Source organism: Geospiza fortis, unplaced genomic scaffold, assembly GCF_000277835.1.
Source record: "Geospiza fortis unplaced genomic scaffold, GeoFor_1.0 scaffold41, whole genome shotgun sequence".
Taxonomy (NCBI): domain Eukaryota; kingdom Metazoa; phylum Chordata; class Aves; order Passeriformes; family Thraupidae; genus Geospiza; species Geospiza fortis.
This window is the reverse complement of record NW_005054299.1, coordinates 18688677-18714813: the sequence shown is the minus strand read 5'-3', so window position 1 is coordinate 18714813 and position 26137 is coordinate 18688677. Positions and strand designations below refer to the sequence as shown.

The 26137-nt window shown below is 40.3% G+C and overlaps 1 protein-coding gene across 1 annotated transcript in view; it reads left to right on the top strand.

The window, feature by feature from the left end:
- Positions 1 to 26137, top strand: part of AGPAT4 (1-acylglycerol-3-phosphate O-acyltransferase 4) — a 60960-nt gene that overhangs the window by 20579 nt on the left and 14244 nt on the right. Inside the window, 6 exon segments of the mRNA XM_005416263.3 lie at positions 7424 to 7593; positions 15613 to 15774; positions 17952 to 18105; positions 24369 to 24471; positions 25774 to 25809; positions 25811 to 25847. Of these exon segments, the coding sequence (XP_005416320.1) occupies positions 7424 to 7593; positions 15613 to 15774; positions 17952 to 18105; positions 24369 to 24471; positions 25774 to 25809; positions 25811 to 25847 (662 nt within the window).

Below are 26137 nucleotides of genomic sequence, written 5' to 3'. Positions count from 1 at the left end.
TGGAAAAATCTCACTTTCTTTCCTAGCTACAGAGTATAGGACTAGAAAGGAGTTGGTGAGCCATTGCATTTCTAGCAGTGGTATAATGTAGTGTTTTTAAGATGGTTCTTACTCAATTTACAAAACTGCTATGCATTTTTATCTGACAAAGTAATCAGAACAATCTTCAGAATATTGGATGCCTGTAATTTCAGTCACTTTAGACATGGATGTTCTTGTGCTGGTTGTATTTAGCTTAAATTGTTCTTTTTCTGTGCTGTTAACTTTCCTTATCCATAAGCCATATTTGGGGGGAGCCCACCCAGTCCTCTTCTAGCATTTGTTTTAAAGCTCCACTGGGCCAAACTTTTCTGCTTTCAGGTCATCCTGATAGACCTGGTCTGCATCTGCTTTGTTTCAGCGTTTCCTTCCTGGGCATGGATGTCTGGTACTGGTGTGCTGGCCCAGAGATTTTCTCAGTGTTGCAATGCATGATTCCCTACTCTCCAGGAACAAACATCCTTATGTCATCTTTTTCAGTCTTTGACTGCATAATATGAATGGAGCAGAAATGTTCAGTGGCAAAATAATGTTCCCAGATAATTATCTTCTCTGTCATTTCCAAATTATGAGGCTCTATTTTTATTAGTTCTGCAAGATACGAAGCAACGATGCATCCCATCAAAACGAATTCCATTTATGTTACCTTACCTCTCAAGGTCATCTGATTCTTAAACTCTGTTCTGACTTTTTATCATCCACAAAGTTTATTAATAGGAATTTCTTTTATTGTACTATGTGAATGGCTTAACATTGTCTAGAAGTGGTAGATTTGAAGGGGTTTTTTTTCCTGGCCTTTCTGGCATCAACAAAATACTTGAAAAGAAACAGTAGAAACTTGATTACCTGATGATGAGTACTTTTTTATTTGGTGTTTTATGAGACCAGATTTGTAACTACTCTGTACTTACTAGATTTAATTTTTTGAATCTATCATTTTAAGATGGCACTTACTTAAGCTTAATGTAGGTCACCCTGCTTTCATTTAAGCTTCTGTTTTGGGATTTAGACAGCAACATGCCACCCTAATCATACAAATGAGAACTGGAGTAACATCATATGTACTGTTCATTTAGGCTCTGGGGTAAGGCATGATGTGGGGTCATCTTTAATGAGGGCATGACAGGAGAGGGATGTGTGATGGATCAGGTGATGTTTTGCTTTGTCCCAGGTGAGTCTGTGTGCCAGAATAAGAAAGTTGTTTATCTCTTTAGAGAGTGGTTGCTGTTCAAGCCCAAACTAATCAGATAAGGGCTGTCAAATGCTGCATTACTGATCACTGCAGAGCACTTATTAACACCTTATTTTAAGTTTTTTCAACTACAAGTTTCTTTCCTCAACACTCATCTTTTCTGCCTGTCTGTGCTTGTACAGATGAATGTCCTCAGCTTCCTGGTTTGTGTACATCAAATACTGAATAATTTATTAAAAAACATCATCTAATATTCATGGAACCTGACACCAGCTACTGCTCGCTGAGATAAGATGCTTCCTTCTGCTAAGGACAGAGCAGAAATTTTCATGTTATTTCTTACCCAGAAAATCTGTTTTGTAAATCTGTTAATTTATCTATTTCCCCATTTAGCCTGTCAGAGGAAGGAGACTTGGTATATATGTATTTAGATAGAGTAGGGATACAGAACAGACAGTGGCAGAACTGTCTGTGGAATAGTGTGTTGGAGGTACCCAGGCATCGTGGAGGTGGCATTAACAATAGCTTCATAATCATTCATTCCCAGCTATCTTCTGACTGGTTTTAGATTATTATAGATTAGGCTTTCTTTAAGAGGAAGCAGAAGTCACTCGTATGAATCCACCAACATGGAAAACATGCATGTGTTCTCATGACAGATATATGGTGTTTCTTCTTCTCAAATAACCTGCCACTGTAAGAGGGTCAGTGACTTCTTCCCACAAGCTTCTTGGGATCACCTGCTAGCTGCAGTTGGTAGCTTGAGCACTTCCTTTCAGGCTGTTATCTCCCTTCTGCTGATAACTAATTCCCATGAGGAAGTGAATGTTAAGGTCTCTGTAATAAACCCACTGGTCATGATGTGCCATTCGTAGCAGTGAATGGTTTATTCAAATAGCTTGGAAGGGACAGTATTTCTTAAAGATATGCAGGCTTAAAATAATAAAACCTACAAGTAGGCCGAGGATGCCTAAATCAAAAAATATTTTTGGGGGTGTGTGTGCACGTGTATAGAAAACTGCTTAAAAGAAAGCATTGGAATGAGACTGGTGTTCCTTTTACACAGTGATTTGCCGTGAATGAGCTGTAAGCATTTGTTCTTTGCTAAGCAGTTTCTCTGTGGTGCTGCTTCTGCACACAGTAGAAAAAGCCAGTGGTGTTTTGGACAGCAAGAAACCACATCCGGAAGAGACGCAACTGCCTGATTTTGTGCCCATACAAAGCAAACATCAGTGCCATAGGAACTTGCCAAGCAGCATGTTTTCTTTCACTGTTTGTTGTACTAATTCCTTTGATCAGCACGTGCTCTACTGTCCTCAGTCATTTGTGGCAAATGCAGCACATTATCTGTGTTGGAATATATGATTGTTGAAGAAAGGTATGTTAAATTAATTTCCTGCAAGCAAATGTATGTGATTTGGAACCTGAATATGTGAAAGGGCTGTGCTGTGCTTATCCGTCTCCTGGCAAGCACATCCAGTAACTCATTGTGATGAGTGGGGAATTAAAAGTCACCGTTTCTTCCTTCCTCTCTGTTGGTTATTTCTGTCCTTAAAAGCACAGACATGTAATTAGTTAAAGAGTTGTTCAAGGAAGTTGCTTAAAGGGTCTTCCAAGGAGACTGGGTCAAAAATCTGCAAAACCAGACCTGAAGGCACGAGAGAAGGGTTTTGCTTTTTTTCTTTTTAAATTTGTGTGCATGATTCCCCATAACCTCTTCCTGCCATCAGCCAGTACTTTTGCTGCAAGACAGCTTTAAGGGAGGGGGAAACAAGTCCAAAGATATCAATGGTTTTACCACCCGCTGTAGTAGATGGTGGGGGTAGGGAATGGGACATGTGGTGGTGCTAAGGAAAGAGGGGGTTGGATTTTGGTGTTCTATTTAAACCCACAAAATCACAGAAAACCAGGCATCCTACATTTTCCCACAGGTGGAAGAGTTGTGTTGGAGTGAGCCGGATAACTGCATTATACCTCATTGGTGCCACACATGCATGGAAGAAAATATGAAGCTGGAAAGCTGATGCTTAGTCTGGCTGGGCTTCCTGTATGACTTCCCACTTATCTGGGGGAAGGGGGAGAGGCATTGCTTGACTTTTTAGCTGCAGGGGTTTTTTCCCCCCAAGAACCAGTTTTTACTGCCCTTCACAGGAAAGATATATATGTTTTTTTATAAAAATAAGTTATTTTGAATGTTTTTCCTGTGGACATGTAGCAATATTCAGCTCTGAGCTCTACTTTCATGTACCTAATCAATGCAAGCAGAATTCCTGCCTTCAAGTTTTCCTCATAATTACTTGCAGCTCCTGCAGAGTAGGAGGAAGTAGAGACCAGAAATAAATGCCCAGTCAGGTTAGACAGCAGAGTGAAACACTAGAATAGCCTCTGTAAGGAATACTTGGGAGTATTTAGAAAAACTCTCAGCCAGCTTTGCAGTGAATTCAGAGGTTTAACGCTGCCTGTGATGCACAGAGGGCTTTTAAGTAGTCTAGGGAAGATAGAGACTTGCTTTTCTTAGTTACCTGTAGACTTCATTCTTTGAAAAATTCTTAGGAAGTGCCCCTAATAGGTGCAGTCTGAAAATCTGGAAAGGTAGTAAGTTATTGCAAGTCATTCTTCCACAGACAGACAGATTCTAGACTATGCTACCTGTCAGTCTGTCTTCAGCCTTATTTTTGCATTATTGAGAATGCTTTCCCCAGTGTTGCATGCAGTGCAGTCGTTCATCATGCAGCCATTCACCCTGTTTGCTCTTTGAAATGATGGTCACAACTTGCCTTTTTGTTGTGCTTTTATTTGTATGGGAGAGTTTGCTATGCTTTTACTACATATTCCCATAAGAATTTTCTGAGTTCTTGGTGTTGCCTTGATACAGAGATTAAAGAAAATTAAGAGATTAAAAGAAATGAAGAATGTCATGGAGGGAAATAGTTCTGTAGCTCTTTAAATAATGTTATGCACTTACTTGAGAATTTACAAATTATTGTTCCTATTGAGTCAATGCAGAATTATGCTTTTAATGAAACTTTAAAATAGGTAAGTTATAGTTAATCTTGTAAGCAAATGTTTTCATGTTTATCGCATAATCACAGAATGGATAAGGTTAGAAGGAGCCACAGCAGGTCATCTGGTCCTTATCAAGAGTAGTTAGCTAAAGGAATTACTAGCACCTTCTACAGAATGACAGTGTTAACTGCTTTAATGACTCATTCCTGCAAAACTTTGAGGTGTAAGTCTCAGTAAGCTCTGTGTGTTTCCCTTCTTGCCTTAAATGCTGTTTTTCATTTAATGACTTATAGTTCAGCTCTGCCTTGGAGATTTTTTCCCTAGTTACTTGTTCTGGAAGTGCTGGCATTGAAGCAGCTCAGATTTGTGCAGTGAAGGGCAAGGAAACTACCTACTCTTGCAGGAGGTAGGGGTTTTCTTTTGAGCAGGATGAGTGGGTTTTTTTTATTTCAGAGAGGTAAAAAAGCTCAAAATTCCTGAGCACACTGAGTATCCATATTAAGCATTTGAAGTTATGATTTCTCTCTGCCATCAGCTTCTTCTGAAGCTGGTTGTAATGCACTGCAAGAAGTCTGCCTTCAAAGCAGGGAGTGGAGATTTCAAGTTCCTTTGGATTTTCTCCTTCCTTTGCCTTAATTGTTTGGCAGTGTCACTGGAAGAATTGCTTTGAAGGTAGGAACTGCTTAAAAGGTAGGAACCCTCATGATGTGGTTGAATATGTATTCATCAGCTCAGTTGTGGCAGTGAAACTCCAAAACCTCATTAAAGGGGCAAAAGAATCTTTTTTTCTTCCCTCTATGCAGTTGATTTCTGCTCCTACAGTATGATTGGTGTACAAAGGAAGAAACTTCCTCTGATAATCTCTGTACTGTGAAGGAGGGAGGAGGGTGTGAATGGGTGACCTTGTGTGGCTGAGCCACACAGCAGGTTGCTGGGTAATAAATTTCTCTGCGAGGTTGTGGAAGTAAGCTAGTGACACAATGCAAGAGTAGCACAAACTGACACTACTTTTCATTGCTTGAGATCCACAAGGAGAAAGGAGGCTAGGAAGAGGGGGAAAGAAGGAGTAGGGAAGATAAGGGAAAGAAACATGTTAAGAAGTTAGAGGCTGGCAGATGGTATTTACTGTCTTTACATACAGTGGTGTTCAGTGCCTGCTCTGTGTTTCTGCAGCAGCTCCCGGAGCATGTCAGTGACAAATGGTATGTGAGGTGAGGGATAGGGACCTATTTCTGCAGTATTTATTCAAACAAAAATCCTGCTTATGTGAAGCCTGAAAAATCAAAGCACATCTTGAAATAATTTTGCTTGTGCTTTTTTGGAATGTATTTGAAACTGAATATATAAACTGAAGAGCTCTATGCATGTGGCACACCTGTATAGTGAGATTCACAATATGTTATTAGTTTTGTTCAAATTCCTTAGTAAAACACAAAATAAATAAAAAATTCACACTTGAACTGGGATGACTTTTCTGAGGTAAAGTTGGCTTTTTTGTCAAGACAGTCTTACCTTCGTCATCTCTGGCTTTTTGGTTTTCTTTCCCAGGGAATAGATTCAGTGGCAGGAGGTGTTAAAAAGAGGAAAGTCATGTGGCAGTAATTTTTTCTCTTAGTTGGATTCCTAGTTAAGCAAAAGATTGAATCCTGTCACTAATTCCCTTTCTTTTCTGTGATGGTGTTCTGCTCTAGGATGTGACTGTAGATTCTGCAAAAGTTTGAAAATTACAGTGTGGGATGGGGTTTTTTTCCCTCAGCTATTACTCAATTTTGCTGTGTTTTGGGGAATGGGGGGCTTTTATTTCCAGTATAAATGTAATACAAATCTATGACCTTAGATATAATATTAAGTGTGTTTCACAAGGCAGCTCTTTACAGGGGAAAGATATTTGCTTCTGTATCTTCACAGGTGCCTCGCTGAGATGTGAATATCTTTGGTTTTCACTGAAAAATTAGTTTGCAGTCAGTGAAATCTGCCATTCTGTGGTTGGCATATCGCACTTTCGGTCTCCCTCCACATCTCAGGCTGTTGTTTTGATGCATAATAGCATGCTTTAAATAATAATGTACTCCTGCTGCCGTAGTAGTCCCTGATTAGAAGTAAGCAAGTGGACTGACAAGTCAATCATTTATTTGTATCATAAACACACTTTTATCATATTAAGGTAATGTTACCTGAATAGAGATTGTCTATTAGCCTGCCTGTAGCACTGTTAGATAGAATTCATTCACATCATTAATGCCTGTTCTCCAGTGTACAGCACAATGTTATCCAAGAGCTTCAGGCAGATAATTTTATTCATGATGGCTGGAAATGTAGACCTGTTCCTGGCTGGTTTATGCTTTCTGTCAGTAGATGTGACCAGTAGGGGACCAAAATGGAAAGGAATTAAAATGTGTTTCAAGACTGGCCTGGTTTTGTTCTTCCCTGAAGTGGATGAGCATTTGTGGTGCCTTCAGGCTTGTCTTACCCAGGAGAGCATCTTGGATATCTCATCCTTCCAGCAGAGGCATTCATGTGGCACCAGAGAGATATGTTTCACTTAACAAAGAATAACCCCTTACATTAGACCTTTGCTTTGGTTCAGAACTTTCCTGTCAGCTTTGACAGGAGGCAGATGTATCCCTTAACTCCTTTTCAGTCTCAGACAGACAGCTTTCATTTAGTCCCACAGTACTCCCAGCTCAAGACATGGGTTGCTTTAGGAGAGCCATTGCTTTCAGGTTTTCATTTTCCATCTCTGTGGAGATAGAGCTCTCAGAGTTTCTTGGCTTTACTGACTCACCTCAATTTCCTGTGCCCCAGACCAGAGTGATTTCGCTAAATAAAGGTTTGATTCACAAGTCTTGTGGTCAGGCTTAAAGTTCCAAGCAAAACAAACACAAAGTGTACAGTACAAGCCTGTGCTTGATAGTGGGACAAGCAAATAGGAAAGGAAAGACATGTGATAGTCACTAGGATACTGCTGAGAAACCTCTTTCCAGCTTGTAGAGATAGCTGTGTTTTAAACAGCCCTCTTACGTGTTCTTCTTTATAGCTGTGTTTTAAACAGCCCTCTTACGTGTTCTTCATTACAGTACTTTCTTTGCCACATGCCATTGAGGTGACTGATGTTTTCAGCACATTACTCTTTTGTGGTTTTGCAGATACTGTGTGCATTCACATATTTCTCTTTCTTTGTTTCAGAGATGGTGATGTTGCTGGAATGGTGGTCAGGCACCAATTGCACCCTTTACACTGACCCAGAGAGTTACCACAAGTACGGGAAGGAGAATGCCATCGTAATCCTTAATCACAACTTTGAAATTGACTTTCTCTGTGGTTGGAACTTTTGTGAGAGATTTGGGGTCTTGGGGGTGAGTTACTTAGTATATAAGATAAATCTCCTTGGATGTGGAAAAAATGGCAAAACAAGTTAATTGTGTTTTTGAATTAATAGATCCATGCTCGAATTTCACTAGGCTGCTGTCCAAAATTAGAGGTGAACCTAAAGCAGTGCAGTGCAAGTATGTGGAGACAGGATGGCTCACGAAACCACAGCTATTTTAAAAGCATTGCAGTTAAAGCTGATGAAGGAAATATTTTCTTAACCTGTGGAGATCATTACAATTATTTCTCTCTGTGTATTTACTAAGTTACTATTGCAGTTCATTGTGCTGCACAAAGATGAGCTAGCCCATGATTCTTTCCCAGTTTAATTACAGAATTTGTTGGCTTTTTCCAGTGTAGCCTTACAAATCCACAGCTAGAGTTTGAATGATGTAGCCTGCCTCTCTCAGAATGAAAGAGCAGCCATCTTAAGTGAAAGCAGTGACCAGCTGAAAGCAGTAAGAGATGGAGGAGGAATGAGTTATTCATGGTTGAATACACTGCTGCATTAAGCTAGGAGTTCATGTGTCTTTGTTTTCAGAGTTGCTTTTTTTGTTTCCCCTGTCAAATCGTGGGGATAATTCAAGCCCCCATCTAAATCAGCCTGACTTCATTCTGTGATGGTGATGATATTCTCTGCCTATAAAGGATTTAGATAAGTGTTCTTCCCTCATAAGGAAGAAAACCAGTGACTCATTTTGGCAGTGTTCTTCAGCATCGTTCTAGCTTTGATACTGGCCACTGGCAAAAGTCCTGACGTTGGATTGTGTGAACCTCTGATTTTTGTGGCCTTCCCTTTGGACTCCTTGCATTTTCTGGACATTTAGGCACCACTCCTGTCACTTTCAAATTAGAATAATGGGAGTCTGTTTAACAAAAACATAAAAAGAGGCCTTAAAAGGGGAGGAAGGGGAACCTAAGCATTACAGGCTCTTTGTGTAACCAAAATGGCTGTTGGCTTCTGAGTAACTTCTGCCATGTTGTATAGGACTTGAGTACAGAGCTGCAGGATGGCATGGAGCAGTAGGAAATGTAGGGAAACCTTTTCCTGTCAGGCAAGTGTAAGTGCAAAAAACAGTGGTGCTGAAGTACAGTCTGTCTAATTTTGTAAGCCAAATGCCCTCAGTTCTCTAAATAAAACTGTGGTTTTGAGGGTCAGGTGCTTCTTCAGAAAACACCAATGTAGAAAGTTGAGGGATTGTTTCTATACAAAGTAATAGGGGCCTACAAGGTCAAAAATACCTTGTTTTACATTGTTGCTGTGTAGTTGGATGGAATCTTACTAGCTGCAATTTTTTAAAATAGTTTTCCAAATTTATAAGGATTCTGTTTTAGTTTTTTATGTTGTTACCTACACATAAGGAAACCACAAAGTAGAAACAACTGTTGGAATTATTGTGCTGCACTAACTGAAAAGATTTTTTCCTTTTCTTGGCTGCTTGCATATATTCAGTTTGCATTTATGCTAATCTTAGGATTATTTTAGAAACTGATATATGCTGGTTGTGGTTTTGCTTTTTTTTTTAACAGCAAAATAAAAACAAGTAAACAAAAGACCCGAACAACCAACACAAAACTATTTTAGTCCTGAGTAATGTGCTGTGGTTTTACTTCCCAGAAACTGTTCCCAGAAGAAATAGTTTCCACGTGCTCTCATTTGCATAGATGTCTTTACTTAACAAAGCAGTGCATTTCCCTCTTGGGGCAACCAGCCCAAGTTCTTCTTAAGCCATGTTAAAAAAAGAGTGGAAAATACCAAATAGTGATTTTTCTGATTGGATTGCCTATATTGCTGTACTGGTACTTGCCTTGGGCCAGTGCAAGGGTAGGTGATTGTGCAGTGTTGAGGAGTGCTGGTTGGTTTGGCTTGTGCTGCCTTACATGAGCTTCCCCTGTGCAGAGTTTCAGGGCGTAGTGTGGCAGCACAGTTAGGAACGTAAGAACCTTTAGGGCTGACATTTAGGAAAAGAGTTCTAGGAAAGAGGCAGGTGCACTGGGGCCTTTCTGAGGTGTCATAGCCTCTGGTGTTTTGTAGCTCAGGGACTTTGTGAGCCAGTGGGTGTTTATATTTAATGATGTTCAATTGTGTACTCTGTGAAGTTGCTATGCAAACTTTGGGTACCAGCCAACACCTTACTCAACTTATCTCATGTCCGCTGCTGCTGAAAAGAAAATCTTGCACATGCAGTCTCCTGTGTCTGTTATGATGCTTGTCTGCCCTGTTTGGCCATGTTTTAAAACTCCTTCTGTCTCTTTTCTGCCTTAACTAATCCAGTGAAGAGAGGAGAAATGACTGGGGAGGAGGAGGAGGGAGAAGGTGAAGACAGCTTCAAGCCAAAGGAGTTGGAACCGACTGTGCTTGGCTTCAGCAGGCAGAATGGCTTTGTTGTGACATCCAGCTCTGCCCTGCAGCTCTGGCAGACAACAGTAACACTCTTAAGAGTGTCACAAGCATGTTCAAACTCTCAGTATTTTACAGCTTGCACATTTCTTTAATGAAGCCCTTAAATGTTGTAATTTTTTGCTTGGTTGTTGTGGTGTAACCATCCAGGCAGCTAAACGCCACACAGCCACTTGCTTACTCCCTGCCCCCCATGGGATGGAAGAGAGAACTGGGGGAGGCAGGGGAAGGAATTTGGGCTTGAGATAGAGTTTAATAGGACAGAAAAGGAAGGGACAAAAATAATGGTAATGAATGATGGTGATAAAAGAATCAGAGTGTATAAAACAAATGATCCACAATGGAGTTTTTCACCACAGTCCAGTTCCTTAGCAGCAGTCCCCAGCCATCTTTCCCTCTAGTTTATATACTGAGCATAACATCAAATGGTATGGAATATCCCTTTGGCTAGTTTGAGTCAGCTGCCCTGCTGTGCCTCTTCCCAGCTCTTTGTGTCCACCAGCCTGTTTGCTGGCAGGGTGGTGAGAAGCCAGAGTCCTTGATGTAGTGTAAACACTGCTTAGCAACAACTAAAACATCCGTGTGTTATCAACATTATTCTCCTCCTCAACACAAAACACAGCTACTGGGAAGAAAATTAGCTCTGTTCCAGCTGAAATCCAGACACTGTTTTTGTTTATTTGAAAACAATATTAAACATCCTTAAACCTGTCTTGCCCCTTTGGTTCCCAAAAAAAAAAAAAAAGTATTTCCCTTATGAAAACTGCCTTTTCTGGTCTTAGTTGAAATACTGAATTTGTGCATTTGACTGCTCCTTCTCTTGTCTCTCTTCTTCTAGACTGGCTTTCTCCTTATAGCCAAATTGCCATAATCCCTACAAATTTATAAAGCTCTATCAGTGTGGCTTTGGTTTATCAGTGGTTTAGGGTTTGGGTTTTTTGCTTATCTGGGAGATGGAGTGGGAGTTGCATAGTCTCTTGCCTGTTTTTAGGTTTGTGAATCTGAGTGTTGTTCTAAGGACTCAGATCTCGGCATGTGTATGGATGAGGTTCTCTGCTGTGTCCTTCCCTTTTCCTGTCTGTGACGTTCCAGTCCTAGGATTTGCCTTATTAGTTGGGACAGCCTAGCCACTGTGTCCCCATTCAAATGCATTAGTAGCCTTTACTTTCCTCAAGGTGTGTTGCTAACCGTCCTCTTGAAAAAAGACCCAACTGGACCCCAGAACTCAAAATCAGGACATGGGCAAGTTCTGAGGAGGGAGCTGTTATTCAGGATTCTTACCAAAAGCATTTTAATATGCTCCCTGCCTGGATTCACTGCTTTGTTGCTTGGTCTGACAAAGAAGCAATAAAATAGCTTTGTTAGTAATTTTAACAGCCATTTGTCTGAGATGAAGACATTAATATTTGCAAAAATTGCCTGCGCTTTAAAGTGAATCCTGCTGGTGTTAACCTTAACTACCTGTTCCATATGTCAGGAAACTTATTTGAGAGTTGCTTATGTTGAAGCTTGCTGTTTGAAAAGCTGAGTGTGGCCTTAAATGTAGGTGTGAGAAGATACTTTTTATATTATTGTATGAGACTAATAGGTGTGTGGGCACAATAGGTTGTTTGTGCATTTTAATATATTCACACATTTTTAAACTAGATTTGAAGTGGTAAAGGGACAAAATCAGGCTTACTTACTTAAGTCTTTTGTTACCTTTCCAACATGGAGAAATTTTATTCAATATGAAGCATGAGGAAATAGGAGCATAACTAATTTTCTGGAATGATGGCTTTGAGTGACTAAAGAAACATACCTAGCCATCATCATGTCCCAGAGAGTATAATATGAAGGAGTGATATATTTCAAAAGTAGAGCAGTTGGAATCATTGAAAGTATGTCAGTGCTGAAGGGAGCCTACAGAGCAAGTAACTTACAAGGCAGATTGCTGTTGCTAATGGTTTGCACTACAATGAACTTGTTTTAAAACTCAGGAACAAGTTTTGTTGGACACTTTGAGCTTTCACATTGATTTCATGCTGTTTTTTGTGTTCTTTAAACCAGAGGTGTTGAATAACTGAGGCTGGACATGTATAATCATGATTTTCTTTCTTTGACAGCGCAGTTGAGCAAATGCACTAAAGCAAGTTTGTAAAAATACTTTTTTTAAGGTGATGTTGGTGCAGTCATTCACGAAGGAGAATTTCATGGGTATTTCATTTGAATAAACTTGGCCAAAATATACTAACATTTTAATCCAGGTTAATATAACATTTTAAGTTGTTCCTGTCCAGTGGTAATTTCACTAAACATGTGTTGAAATTACACCATTCTGAGCACTGAAAATGTTTGACTTCCTTCAAGAAGGCAGCTTACATGGAGTAAATCAACACTTCTTAATTATTTTTTCTGTTGAACAAGCTGAATTTGAATATTAAAGGCAACTGTCACATGTTTACCAAAGCACTTTACTAAAGGAAAAGTTAGTGGCTGAAGTCAGTTAGAGTTGCATTTTTCCCCCCAGGTACTTTCACAGGAGCTGTGCATGGGTAGATGATTGAAACAAAACAGCTCTAGTTATTTTAAGAGGGATCACAGAACATGTAGAGTTGGAAGTGACCCACAAGGATCATCAAGTCCAGCTCCTGGCCCTGCACAGCACCATTCCCAGGAATCACACCAGGTGCCTGAGAGCATTGTCCAAATGCTTCTTCAACTCTGTCAGGCTGGTGCTGTGACAACTTCCCTGGGGAGCTGTTCCAGTGCTAAAACCTTTGGGGTGACAAACCTTTTCTTAGTGTCCAACCTAAACCTCCCCTGGCACAACTTCAGGCCATTCCCTAGGGTGCTGTCACTGGTCACCACAGAGCAGAGATCAGTGCCTGCCCCTCCTGTTCCCCTCACAAGGAAGCTGTAACTGCAGTGAGGTCTCTCCTCAGTTTCCTCCAGGCTGAACAGACACAGTGACCTCAGCTGCTCCTCATACAACTGCTCCTCAAGACCCTTCACCCTCCTCATGGTTCTCCTCTGGACACTCTCTAACAGTTCAATGTCTTTCTTTTTTTTCTATTGTGTCACCCAAAACTGCCCCCAGCACTCGAGGTGAGGCTGCCCCAGCTCAGAGCAGAGCAGGACAATCCCCTCCCTTGCCTGGCTGGTGATGCTGTGCCTGATACCCCCAGGACAGGGTTGGCCCTGCTGGCTGCCAGGGCACTGCTGGCTCAGGTTCAACTTGCCATTGACCAGGACCCCCCAGTCCCTTTCTGTGGCACTGCTCTCCAGCATCTCATTCCCCAGTATGCAGGACAGCTTCCAGGGGGAGGCCTAATGTATTCCTCCCTCACAAGAACAGCCTTGCCAGCATAATGCACTGAGGAGTTTCCTTTGTCTACTTAGTTCTGTCATTAGCCTTCCTTCTACTGCTAGAACAGATGGGTGCATAAAATAGTGTGAGGTGATTTAGTTTATTTTTATGTGCGTCTAAGGAGACATACTCACACGTGTCTAAAAGAGGGCTTTTAAATTTTAAAAATGCATCAGCACAGTGAAAGAATCAGAACGTGCCCCAGGGAAGAGTTCAGACATCTGTTGTGCTTTTGTGGTTATACCTGTGCTACAGAACACAGGTAGTTCTGTATCTCACATTATCTCCCAGTATCATTTCTTGGTTTCACTGGGCCAGGTGCAAATTCTCTCCTGCCTCTTGTGTAACTCATGCTGTTTTTAAAATATGTAAAGTATTAGAAAATAGATATGGTGAAATAGTCATTTACCTAGCTTTCTGGACTATCATTTCTGCACTTTAAAGTCTGCAGGACAGCTATTACATTGTTTCTCCTGACACTGTTCTGGAGGCTTTGTGCACTCTATGCAGAGTGCACTTAAGTTAGTTTATGGTAGTTCTTATGACACTGAACACTTACCATAAATAACTTTAAGAACATGTTGAGGTTTCTTCTCTTTTGCAGGGTGGGGGTGATGGTGAAAGGGCTACTGTTGCCCTCCTTGTGCAGGGAAGTGGCAAAAGGAGAGCCTGTTTCTCTGTGCCCAGTTTGTGGAGCTGGAAGAGGAGGCTGGGTTCAGTGTTGCTGCTGTAATGTAATGGGGACTAATGTACAACATGGCTTGAAACTGAAATTACTGCAGCTGCTTCTCAGGGAGCAGTGGGTTTGGAGTCCTGATCTGAGCCCGTCACTGGAATTATGAAATTCTCAAGAGGGAGCATTATTATTGCAAAGCATTAAATCATTTGATAGAGTTCCATTCTTAGAAATGAAACTCTCTGTCATCCTCTGTTCTGCTTCTGTGTAACAGTTGCTGGTGAAGCTGTGTGATGTGCACTTGCTTTCCAGTCTTAAGCTTTTAGATAGCTTAATTATTTAAGGTATTTTCCTTCTCAAGAAAAGAGAGCAGATGAAAAAAATGAGCTGAGATAAAGAATTAGGTCAAGTCTCTTCTTGTAGCAGCCAAATGAACAAGAGTGACTAAAAAAGTAAAAGGAAATATTTTCTGTTGATGGTAACTTTTACCAATAAGTAATTTCTAGTCAAATTCCATGTCCTGGAATCCATCTGCAGAGCTTTTTGATGGGCTAGTTTATAATAATATCATGGTCAGAAACTGGACTGTAATTACTCCCATCTTTCTTCTAAGGAAATGTCACTGTTTTTTTAGGAGAGGCTGAAGCAACAATTTCTTTATGAGCACAACACACACATGTGCCATTTTATTGATTAAATAACCGAGTGTAATGTAAGACAGCTCACCAGGGTGGGCTGGCTTGGAAGATAGGAAAGGAGCGCATGGAATCAGTTCTCCTGCCCTGGGGGATGTTAGTCTGAAATGATCACAGAGTTAAACTCTGGAGTAGGATTAACTTACAGAACATGCTGAATCCTTTACAAATCACAGACTTCCTGTCAAGTGTCTGGACCAGTCACTTCAGTGTCTGTCACACCTATGAGACAGGAAGAGTGCTTTTTTTGTTTTTTCCTACTCCAGAAGCATGCTTTGATGAGAAATTCGCTACTCTAAGTATGCCCTTTCATAAACAAAACTGAACACAAATTAAGTATTCCTATTGCTGCTGTTGTTTCTAGTGTTTAAGGTTTCTTCTATTGGTAAACCATGTGTGCATAGTGTCAGTATTTTGTACAGCAGTCGCTCAGTGACTCTGCTTTTTATTTTCCTCTCTTTTTTTTTTTCCTTCATGTAGAGATGTATAGTTTCAAGGTATCTTAAGGGAACTTGAGCTGCCAGTGCCAGGATCTGATTGAATTAAGAATTTTGATTCATACAGCTCAGGTCATGTACATGGATTCCTCCATGTTTGAAGGAATTTGGCTTCTCTTTTGGATTTCAGTGTTTGGGAGGAGAGAGCAACACGCACTCATATATATGTAATTCTAGAAGTCTTCCATGCAGATACCTGAGATTAGATTTGACTGTTCTGTCCTGTGAGAGAAACTTATTTTTCGTTGTTTTGCTTTTACACTGGTGTTAAAACTGGGTCTGGTCAATATAAATGGATATCTTTGTGTCTAAATATGCAAGTCTCATACCCACTGTGCACTTTTAAGTGGTTTAACTCTGTTTGTCTTGCTTTGATTCTGTCTTGCAGAGTTCCAAAGTGCTTGCAAAGAAGGAGCTCTCCTACATGCCTATCATTGGCTGGATGTGGTATTTCCTGGAGATAGTTTTCTGCAAGCGCAAGTGGGAGGAAGATCGGAAAACTGTGGTACAGAAGTTGCTCAATCTTCGGGACTACCCTGAAAACTTTTGGGTGAGTGATGCTTAACAAATGGGAGTGTGAGGTGGCAGGAGAGGCACAGGCAATATGTGATGCTTACCAGATTGTTCCTGAGACTTTTGATTCATTAGCTTCCTTGGGAGTATCAGGAGAATACTCTCAACTGAATTCTCTCTGGAGTTTCCCATGTTCTGTGTTGTCTGTTTCTTTCTCTGTAGTATGGAGCCCTGCAGATACTACTACAAAAATACCTGCACTGTGATGCACTCAGTAAATTTTGTGGTTCTCTAATTACAGGCACTGGATAGAGGTAGATGCAGGGGTTCATGGCTGTGTATGTGACAATGTTGTATTGAAGCACATCAGCTATATTTGTTACCTAAGCTCTCCTCTCACCTTAGAAGACGTATTTTCATGTGGCATATCTAGGATAGCTGCTCTAGTTAATATACTAGAGTTTTCTCCTTCCCAGTGATTCTGCCATTCCTGTGAAGGTGTTTGGTCAGACATGGCCCAGTAGAAGTGGAAGCCACCTGGTCAGAGAAGTTGCCTGATGTAGCCATTGTCTCTGCTCAAGGGAAAGAATTGGTGTAACTTTTCAATAACAAGAAAGTCTTACTTTTTGCATTACCATAATTTTTTAGTATTCACCATGCCTGGCATTTCTTTATGAGAAGCCTTTTCATTCTCTCTGAGAATGAAAAGGCTTTGAATTTTTTCCTCTTCTCAGAAATCATAAAAATTGCAGTTCTTCTGAGCCAGTCATGGCAAGAGTGCAATTCAGTTAAAGAAGTGGAATCTTAAGTAGTGTCCCCAGGGCCTACAGAAACTATTGCTCTTTCCTCATGAAGATGCATATGCTGTATTTCTCATGCTCTGAAACAAATTTCTTTTGTTAATTGTCATTGATTTAAATGAGTGCTAAGCAATCAAAACTAATCCCTGTGCTTCAGTGTTTATGTGACTTCCAGGCAGGAGGCTGTCTAGCAAAGGGGTGATTCTGGGATTTTAGTTTCAGTTTCTCTCCAGAGATTTGTCTGTGCTCTGTGACTTTTCTGTACATGTAGGCAGCTCAACTCTAATCAGTGGGCACAAGCCACCACCATCCTGTAGATACTCCTGTAGAGGGATTGCTAAAAAGGAGCTATACCTATGTACACCTGGGGTTATTGCAGTGTGGAGTTTTAATTTGCTTTTGTATGATGACATAATGTCAAAAGGCACAAGAATAGCACCTTGGAAAGTAGCAAAGGCAAAGCATGCTAAGTGAACTAGAGAGACTTTCTCATCAGTTCCTCTGTGTCTCATCAATCTGAATAACATTATGCATGCAATACATGAATAAAAACACTCTTGGATGAGCTAGAACTGAAGCTGGCTGCTTGGCTAGTTTCTTCAACATCTCTGTCTTTTTTGGCTACATTTTTGCTGTGGATTATGAGGACTTACTTTGTGTCATTTGGCAGTGCTCTCTGATGTGTTAGTTTGCATTCATGCTTGGCAGAAAGCAGATGAGCAACTGGTAAATCTCCAAAGATCTGTGTGCTCTCTCCTGCCTGCCAGTGGCAAGATTGTAATTATTCATCTCTGAGCACTTCTGTATAGTTCATAAGAGCATGAGCCTTTCAGTTGTCCTGCATGTGCTGCCTTACATCTGTTAACAGCTGTCTCGTTGGTATCAAAGTTACTGCCTGAAGTTTTCCATGGACCTCAAGTGCCATAGGGGAAGCAAGCAGGTTAGAGTGAGGGCAAACAAGCTGGGCACTGAAGCATTTCCTAGAAATGTGTTCGGTTTAGACACTTTGCAAGTTTTAGATGCCATGATATTTGAGTACTTTACTATCAGAGAGAGATTTGCAACAGAAGTATGCTTTTAGTGTTTTCTAACAGCTTATTAGAGATGGAGTGACTCAGAGCAGCCAAGTCATTCCAATGGCAAGTAGCAGAGCAGATGTTAAAGCCTAAAGGCTGAGGTTCAAACTGAATGGCAGGTTGGATGAGTGTTTGGATTTGGGGTTTTGGGGTGGTTTTTTTTTGGTTGGTTGGGATTTGTTACCTCAGTCAGATAAATTATATGCGCGTGTGTGTGGCTACACCTGTCCCAACTAGCAGTGTTAATTTGGGTTGTGCTGGTGGGAATTTGAGAGAACTCTGCTCAGTCAGAAGAAAACCTGAGCTGCAGTCTAACTGTAGTTCTGTTTTGGTTTTAGTTCCTGATTCATTGTGAGGGTACAAGGTTCACAGAACAGAAGCACCAGATCAGCATGAAGGTAGCTGAAGCCAAAGGTCTGCCCAAGCTCAAGTACCACCTCCTGCCACGAACGAAAGGATTTGCTGTCACCGTGCAGTGTTTGAGAAATGTAGGTAAGGAAAGTCACCGGGGACAATGCTAAATGGTTATTTCCTCTAACTGCTGACAGTTTCCCGTGCTTTTCTTTTCCCTGTAGCATGTGTCCTAGCAGAAAAATCCTGGGGTGCTTTCAGAAGCATCTGGTTTTTTCACTAGCTTCTGGTTTTAATAACAAAATCCTGAATCAGTTTGTGGGGTTGGTTTTGGTTGGTTTTTGGTTTTTTTTTTGTTTTGTTTTGTTTTTGGGTTTTTTTGTGGGGGTTTTTTGTTTGTTTTTTTGGGTTTTAATTTATTATTGTTATGTTTTGTTAACTGTGACTGTGTTGAGGAATCTCAGTGCATATTTTGTACCAATTGGTACATATTTTGTTGCATATTTTGTACCTATTGCCAAAGAATAGTGTTTCTTAGTATTTGCTAAGCAATTCTATTCTAAATGAAGCAAATGCATCAGTAGAGTCTGAGGCAGTGTGTCTTAAAATAATTTCTTGTGGTAAATGACTACCTCAAATAATGCAATTTTAAAATCCAAAAATATTCTACTTTAAATTTCTGTATAGATTTGCTCTTTTGAGTTTCTTAATGGAGCTGAGGAAGGGGAGTAGGCCTTGACTGAACATGCAAGTAGGTGAAATTCATAAACAGTTTCTATATTATAGAACATGAGTAAGTTTTTCTTCATTAATATTGTTTTGAGCTCCCCATTTATTTCTGGTTACTTGTATTTGCCAACTTTAAAGTGACATCATATTGCACGTGTTGCCTTTGAAGTGATATTCTTTGACTAATACTATCTATCAAATTCTTTGCCTAATATTACTGTCAGTCTTCTGCTGTGTATTCACAGGCAAAGGAACAACAGTGCTAAGTAGCTGTAGTGTTCCAGGGTCTTTGGGATCTAGTAGATTTGTGTGTTAGATGGCTGATGTGTAAGAAAGAAAAAAGCAGTTTCTGGTTTAGAAGAAAATGTTCAGCTGGACTGAAGTTAATGTCAAAACTTCTTTTGTCCTTGAAGACGTGTTTTCACATGGCATATCTGGGATAGCTGCTGTAAGAAAAGCTTCCCAGTCAACTGGCTTGCTATCTCTTGTATTTCTTCCAAATACCCTCTGGCAAGCTAGGTAGATCATACCACTGTTGTAGCTCCCCAGGCACCCACAAGTTTCCACCCCCAAGATAGCATAGCTTGGATCCTTTCTGGCCCGTGAAGAAGAGGTAAGTTACGTGAAGCATCCAGCACCCCCCTGAAGAGCACAGCTTAGCCTTGCCTTTGGAATAAGGATGCCTGTTCTGCTGAGGGCACAACAGGGGGTAGTAGAGTTGAGGCACAGAAGAAGGGTTGAGTCAAAACTCTGTGGCCTCTAATGCCCTGAGCTGGGAATCAGGAGCAGGTTATTTTGGTGGTGGTTTAGTTCTTATCACTGGTGTGCGTAATGCAAGCAAAATATGGTGTGATTGTGGGAAAACATTCCAAAAGGAAACAACTTTAGGAAATCCAAGTGACATAAAAAGTTTTGGACATTCATGCCACACACTACCATAACACTTACTAGTGCCCTAAATATTTGAAATACCTTCAGAAAAGGGAGACTGAGTTTGCTAGATTACTTATTTAGGGGAGTATATGTCACTGCCTCAATCCCGAAGCTGTAACTTGCTAGATGGAGCAGTGTAAGGCCAGGACAAAGGCAGTATTTCCTGTCAGGCTTTGAGGAGAAGCACAGTCATAACTTCTCATACACAGTTTCAGCAAAAACTTGAGCTGAAAAATCCAACCAACAAACCTCCGAGAGTTTGATGACCCCAGACTGGTGCTGCAAGTTCTCCTAGGTTTGTTGCTTTATTTGCCTTGTTATTTTTTGCAATCAGAGGGAGATAGAAAAGTTACTGCTTGGGTTGGTATATGTTTCTCTCCTATAGAGACAAGGGGTTCATGTAAAGAGCATCTGGAAACAATGTCTTATTTTTTAGAACTCCATGTAGCATTATTATGTGCAGATAATAAGTCCATGCAGATTTTTTGAATAGAGAATGTGGTGGCAGTGTCTTTAGACAGTCCATTATCTGAAAGTGTAATACTATCTAGAAATTAGGTCATATCCCTGTGCATCTCTAAGAGAGACTGGTACTGAGCTACCTGAGCCCATTTTGGGCGCTGCCATTTAGGCTGATGCACTTTCTGCTGTCCCACAAGGGTGGTGGGCCTGGCTGGAGTGCCTTACTAAGGAATGTAGCTGCAGCCTGACATAGCAGTGGAGCCAAGTCACAGGTTTGGGACCAGTTCACAGCTGGGTGTGACAGAGCTCCTGTCCCATTTTTTTTCCTCCTTTCTGACAAGGGTGTGATTCAGCTTGTCAGAGGCTGTAGTGCTATGGGATGGGTAGATGCTGGTTTCTCTCACTGTAGATGTAATTCACCCATGGCAGCAGAGATCACTGGTTGGTCCTCTTCAAAACTTTGTATCAAGTCTTAGTGGCACCTGCTGTAGTCACTTTGGAAAGAGTTCAGAAGTAGTTCTGCAGTAGTTGGAAATAGACATTGATGACATCAGTCTGGCAAGCCCACGTATTGTTAAAAACTTAGTTTGAGAAAGAGTTTATTTAATGTGCATATATTGAAATCTGCCTCCATGCCACTGATGTGATATCTGTCAGCATAAACAGATGTATTTGGATAAAAATACCTTTCATACAAAATAACAAGTAAAGAACTTTCCCTCCTAACTAATTTCTTTCATAAGTGATAATGGGATTGTTCTTTTCCTTCAGAACTTGCTTTCAGAAGTTCAGATCTCTGCACATAATTTGATTCTTAAAGAAATGCTTTTAATATTTTCTGAATTTGTTCTGATACTTTTGTCAGTGCTATTCCTATCAGTATGGTTTTACAGATGCAGTCCCCAGGAACTTAATTTCTAGAAGCTGTTCACTTTCTTAATAAATTGCTGTTTGCTACCTGTACTATTCATGGAAGCAAATGAAAATACATATCTGTTTCTAAAACATTAATCTATTACTTACAGTAAAAGTAGATGTCTCAAATACTGCCAAAGATATATTTAATTATTACTTTTATTGTCTGGCTGTATATCAGGCAGTTCCTTTCAGCTGCTTTTATTTAGTAAAGACTTGTGTTTGAAAATGTACTTCATGATGGATTGTAGATAAGACCAAGTTTTGTTGTGTACCTTTTCCTCCAGTTGTGCATGCTGGGAATTGCTCTCCCAGAGGGACTGCATGAGAATTCCAGGGTATTATTCTCATGGAGTTTTGGGGTATGACAGTGTTTGGGCATATTGCAATGACTTTCTCTTCCCCCATGAGCTGTATATTAGTCCTGGATTTTTTTTCAAGTGGGTTTCTATTCATCATCCAGAGCAAGTAACGAAGTTTGAGAGGATGAGTGGTTTTTGTTCAAGCTGGCCCAATTAATGAAATGTTAAATCAAAGGATTGTGTCAAGGTGGTGTCACAGCAGCAGTCCAGTGAATGCCACTGTACCTTTCCCTCCCTTTTCCAGTCTTCAGATCATTTTGTGCTATATGAAGATGCATGTAGCCACACTCACTGCCTGTAGGTCGATTTGTCAGTGAATCATCCTGGCATAATCCACCATGGCCACAAAATAATGCGTGAAATTCAAGAGGACAGTCATAGTAAGAAAAATCCTCTCTAGATATGTAATCCAAAGATTTTTCTGAGGTTGAAGAAATTAAATCTTAAATTCTTAAGTACTTAGCTCTCTGTCAGAATGCTGTAGACGAAACCCAAAGTTATTGAGATGACAAAAAAGCTGGACACAGATTAGAAAACAAAAACAAAAGAAAACCTAATCGATTTTTTGACAGAAAGAAAGAATTTTAAAATATTTGTGTTTTGTTTTTAATGAAAAAGAGATTCTGAGATGTAACTCCTTTGAAAAAATATTTCACAATTGAAGCAAAACTTCTAAAATTTTGCTTGTATTTGTCTGAGAGTGAGACAGTTGTAGCATTTTCAAGATACTTTGAAGGGGTTTTTTCGCTTGTTTTACAATGTGAATTTTCTGTTCTCTTCAGCTTTTGGATGAGAAAATCATGAGATGTCCAATTCTAATTATGCCATTACATAATCCATGTTTAGTGATAACCTGTTTCAGTGTGTCATACAGCATGCTAGTGCTTCTTTGACTGTGGATGCTTTCTGGCAAATTTTAATTTCATGCAGCCTTTTTCTTGGACACTTTCATTGTTATTCATTTCCCGCACTCTCAGAATGAGAAAGCTAAAATCTTTAGTTATCTTCAGTTACATCTGGATAACAGAGGTCTGTTTACTCCTGCACATTGGTATTATTGTCTTGGGTTTGGCACTGCTTTGCACCAAAGGATTTCAGTGTGTTACTGAAAGGTACTAGACTGAATGTTAAACTACAGACCAGCTGGAAACTGGAATAGCTTTTTTTTTCCAAACCCTGGAGAAAAGGAAGGCTCTGTGTAAGACTGTCAGCACATAGCATAAAGATGTACTGTCCATCTCCACAGAAGGTTTTTTCAGAACAGGAGAACTATCTTCCAATGTGTCTCTACAAAAACCCAATTCATACAAAAACTCAAATGTAGATGCCTTGTAAGAGATGGAAGAAAAAGTGTTATGTATATCATACTTTGCTTTATTGCATCCCTATTGTTGTTAGAATAATCTCATGCTATTAAAGAATAAAATAAGAGGCTTACATTGTATAAACCAAACTGAGCTCTTGTTTTCCTTCAATTACATTGGATTAGTAAATTACAGTAGATTAGTAAAATCCTTCTACACTAAGAAGCTTAAAAATGGAAGCAGATAATTGATTTTTTAAAAAGTAATTTCATACTTGTATTTTACATTGAGAGTAGTGTGCCTGAAGTAGATTTTGTCTTGTTTTTTAGTTTTGAGTTTGAGCTAAGAACCCAACTGCAGTAGGAAAATAATGGAGTTGTTAGTGAGGGACAGAGTAATTTTGCACTGACAGGGGTTTGGTCTTTGTTTTCAGGATTTACTTTCAGCACTGAAGCCTTCAATATGAATTCAGGCTTCACTATGAATTCAGTTTTGCAGTAACAAATGATGTGGTGAGTTTCTGGGAGTGAATGAGACCAAACCATATTTATCTCTCATAGCTAGAGAGGTTTCAAAACCAAGAGCAAATCTGTCCTGTGTAGTATACAAGTCCTTAGGTAGGTCAAGAGGTGGTTTGACATTAGAGGTTCACCACATGCATTTTTGTTAATTATAGCAAAACTTCAGAGCAGAAAGCCTGAAATACAACAGGCTACACATGAAAATGCTTCTTAGTCACATTTGCGGCAAAAAATAGGAAAGTTGTTTTGCTGTCATTGTGCTTAGAGTTCATACCATGATGCACAAGTGATTTCAGTGTCAGGAAAATTAATCATTCTCTGGTAATTTTGTGACATCAGGAAAATAGTTTATCTAAGGATGTGTTCAAATAAACTCTTTTGCAGCACTTCATATGGTTCTAAACAGTGAATGCTTTTTCTGTGGCAGCTGCTTGTGACTGCTCTTTTAGTTTATCTGCCATCAGCCTTTGCAAATGGTTTTACTGTTCCTACCCAGTCCTGAGCTGCACGGTTTTCTCAGTGCTGGAAGTTTGGCTGCAGTTTTGTTCAGCAGAACTTCCATGTTCCATTCCTCACATCTGCATGTCTTCATAGCAGCAGCCGGCTCACACCAGATGTGGTGTGTCATTGTCTCTCTGCCCTAGAGGAAGTGCCTGAGTTACCAGACAATGGACATGAACTGGGGCCACTCATGGCTGCATTCAGCCCTCCTGCTGCAGGAGGTCTCTCACACGCACACGTTTCCTGTTCTCAAAGGGTATATATTGCTCATTGTTTATAAAATGTGTATCTGCCTGGTTGTTTCCTCAGATTTAGGGGGCAGTTGATGATTCCCAGTGAGCTGAAAAAGGTAACAGCTCTGCAACCGTTTGACTCCTAGGAAGTCCCAGGTGTACTCTGTCAGAAGCTGTCATACTGCACCTGATGAGGAAGGAGGCAAGGTTGCATGAAGAGAAAACCTTTCCATTCTGCAGGTGCAGTTCCTGAAAGAGTCACTGGTTATTTGCCTGCTGAAAACCTGCATGTTGAATATTCCATTGTCATTTTTACCTTGGTGACAGCTCAAACTGTGGTGCTATTGCTGATGACTTGCTTAAATATTCTCCTTGTCTGAGAGAAAATTGTTTATTTCCATTGTATTACTACAGTAAACACATAACCTGTTTTTCTTCTTGTAGTTTCTGCAGTCTATGATTCTACCCTTAATTTTAGAAATAATGAAAATCCAACATTGCTGGGAGTTCTAAATGGAAAGAAATATCATGCAGATTTATATGTAAGGCAAGTAATTCATATTTTAATTCCTTTTAAGCAGGAGTGTGTACTTGAAATCACACTTGATCAATAAGGGAATGTTTTCAAGTGGATAACAGAAAAGCAGATCTCTACCAACCTGACATCACAGAACTTCAGATAAAAATTCATATGGGTTGGGTGGTGTTTCTGGTAAAATTCTGTGATTATAAGTATGTGAGGAGCCCATAAATGTCTAGAGAACTTTTTGTTTATTATTTTTTACTCATTTGTGTGTCTGTTAGCTCAGCAGCAGCACTGGGCCTTTTCACTCACTTGGCCAGAATACCAAACACAACCTAAGCGTTCAGGTGGAGTTGCTTTGTACCTGTCTCTGGCACAGGAGTTCCAGAGACAGTTCCAGTTTCCCTGGTGGAGGTCAGGCTCAGACTTTGCTGTCTGGTGGTGTCATTGTTGATATATTTGACAGCTGTGCCCTCCCTACCAAGAAGGGGGTTGTTTAATGGAAAAAACATTACCTGGATGCCTTTTCATTAAGGTTTCTATAAATTACAAGTACCCTAATGGATTTCCTTGATCTTAATGGGAAAGCACCTGTGCTGCAGGCACTCAGGGCATGAGATGATGTAGGGTTGGAGCACAGGAGCCTAAAAGTGATGCTGCAAGTGATCAGGAGTTTATCATAACCCCTTAAGAGCTATCATGGACCAAGCTGGTCCAGTTCCTTTGTCCTAGATAGCAGTATGAAGTAGAATAGCGTGACCTTTTTTTTTCTACTTTTCCTTCTCCGCCTGTTTGAAAAAGTTGGGTTTTTTTTCAGAAGTGTTTTTGTCCAAGGGTAAAAAAGTTTCTCTTGATTCCTGTTCCGATGTGGTAGCTCAGCCTGGTGTCCTCCTGTTTGGTGTACATGGCCAGGCTGGATGGCATTCACAGAGCCCTGCCTATGGATGTCGGCTCCAATGGAGCAGAGGGGTTCCTCTTGCTGTGTCTCCCTTTGCACCATTCCAGCCTGCTGCAAGTCAGGCTAGCATGGCATAGAAATTGCTTTTCTCAACTCAGAGTAGCTGCTTACCCATTCTGAAAAGCTGTTACAGTCAGGGTAAACCTCATGGCTAAATTTGTTTTGGCAATTAGTTGGGGACTATCACAGATTCCTTCAAAATCTCCTCCATATTTGCTTGTTGAAGTGCTGTAGGTGTTGCAAAAGTTAAAAAAAGGTGGAAAATGTGGTGAGTCTCCTGTCAGATAATTTGTCTGTATAATGTGAGTGCTGTTCATGAAAGTCAAAGTATTCAATATTCTTCAATTTCTCTTGTTTACCGTTGGCAGGCGGATTCCACTAGAGGATGTCCCAGAAGATGAGCAGATGTTCTACCTGGCTCCACAAAATGTATCAAGAAAAGGTTGGATTTTTTGTCAAGACAGCACTTATGAGCCACTAGTACTCTGTTATTTATAGTGCTAGTAGACCTTTACAGTGTGCATGTGTAGTGTCCTAATTTGGAGGTTGGGGGTGAGTTGGTTTGTTTGGCTTTCAGGGTAAGTGCTCTGTTTCTCTACATACAAACTGGATCCTGTGCTGCCAGTCATGATTGCTTTCGTTTTGTACATAGAGCAACAGCTTAAGCCTTTCTAGAACAGTTTTAAGCCTCTTCTTTAGAAAGTTGCAAAGGATACAAAAAGCAAAACTCTC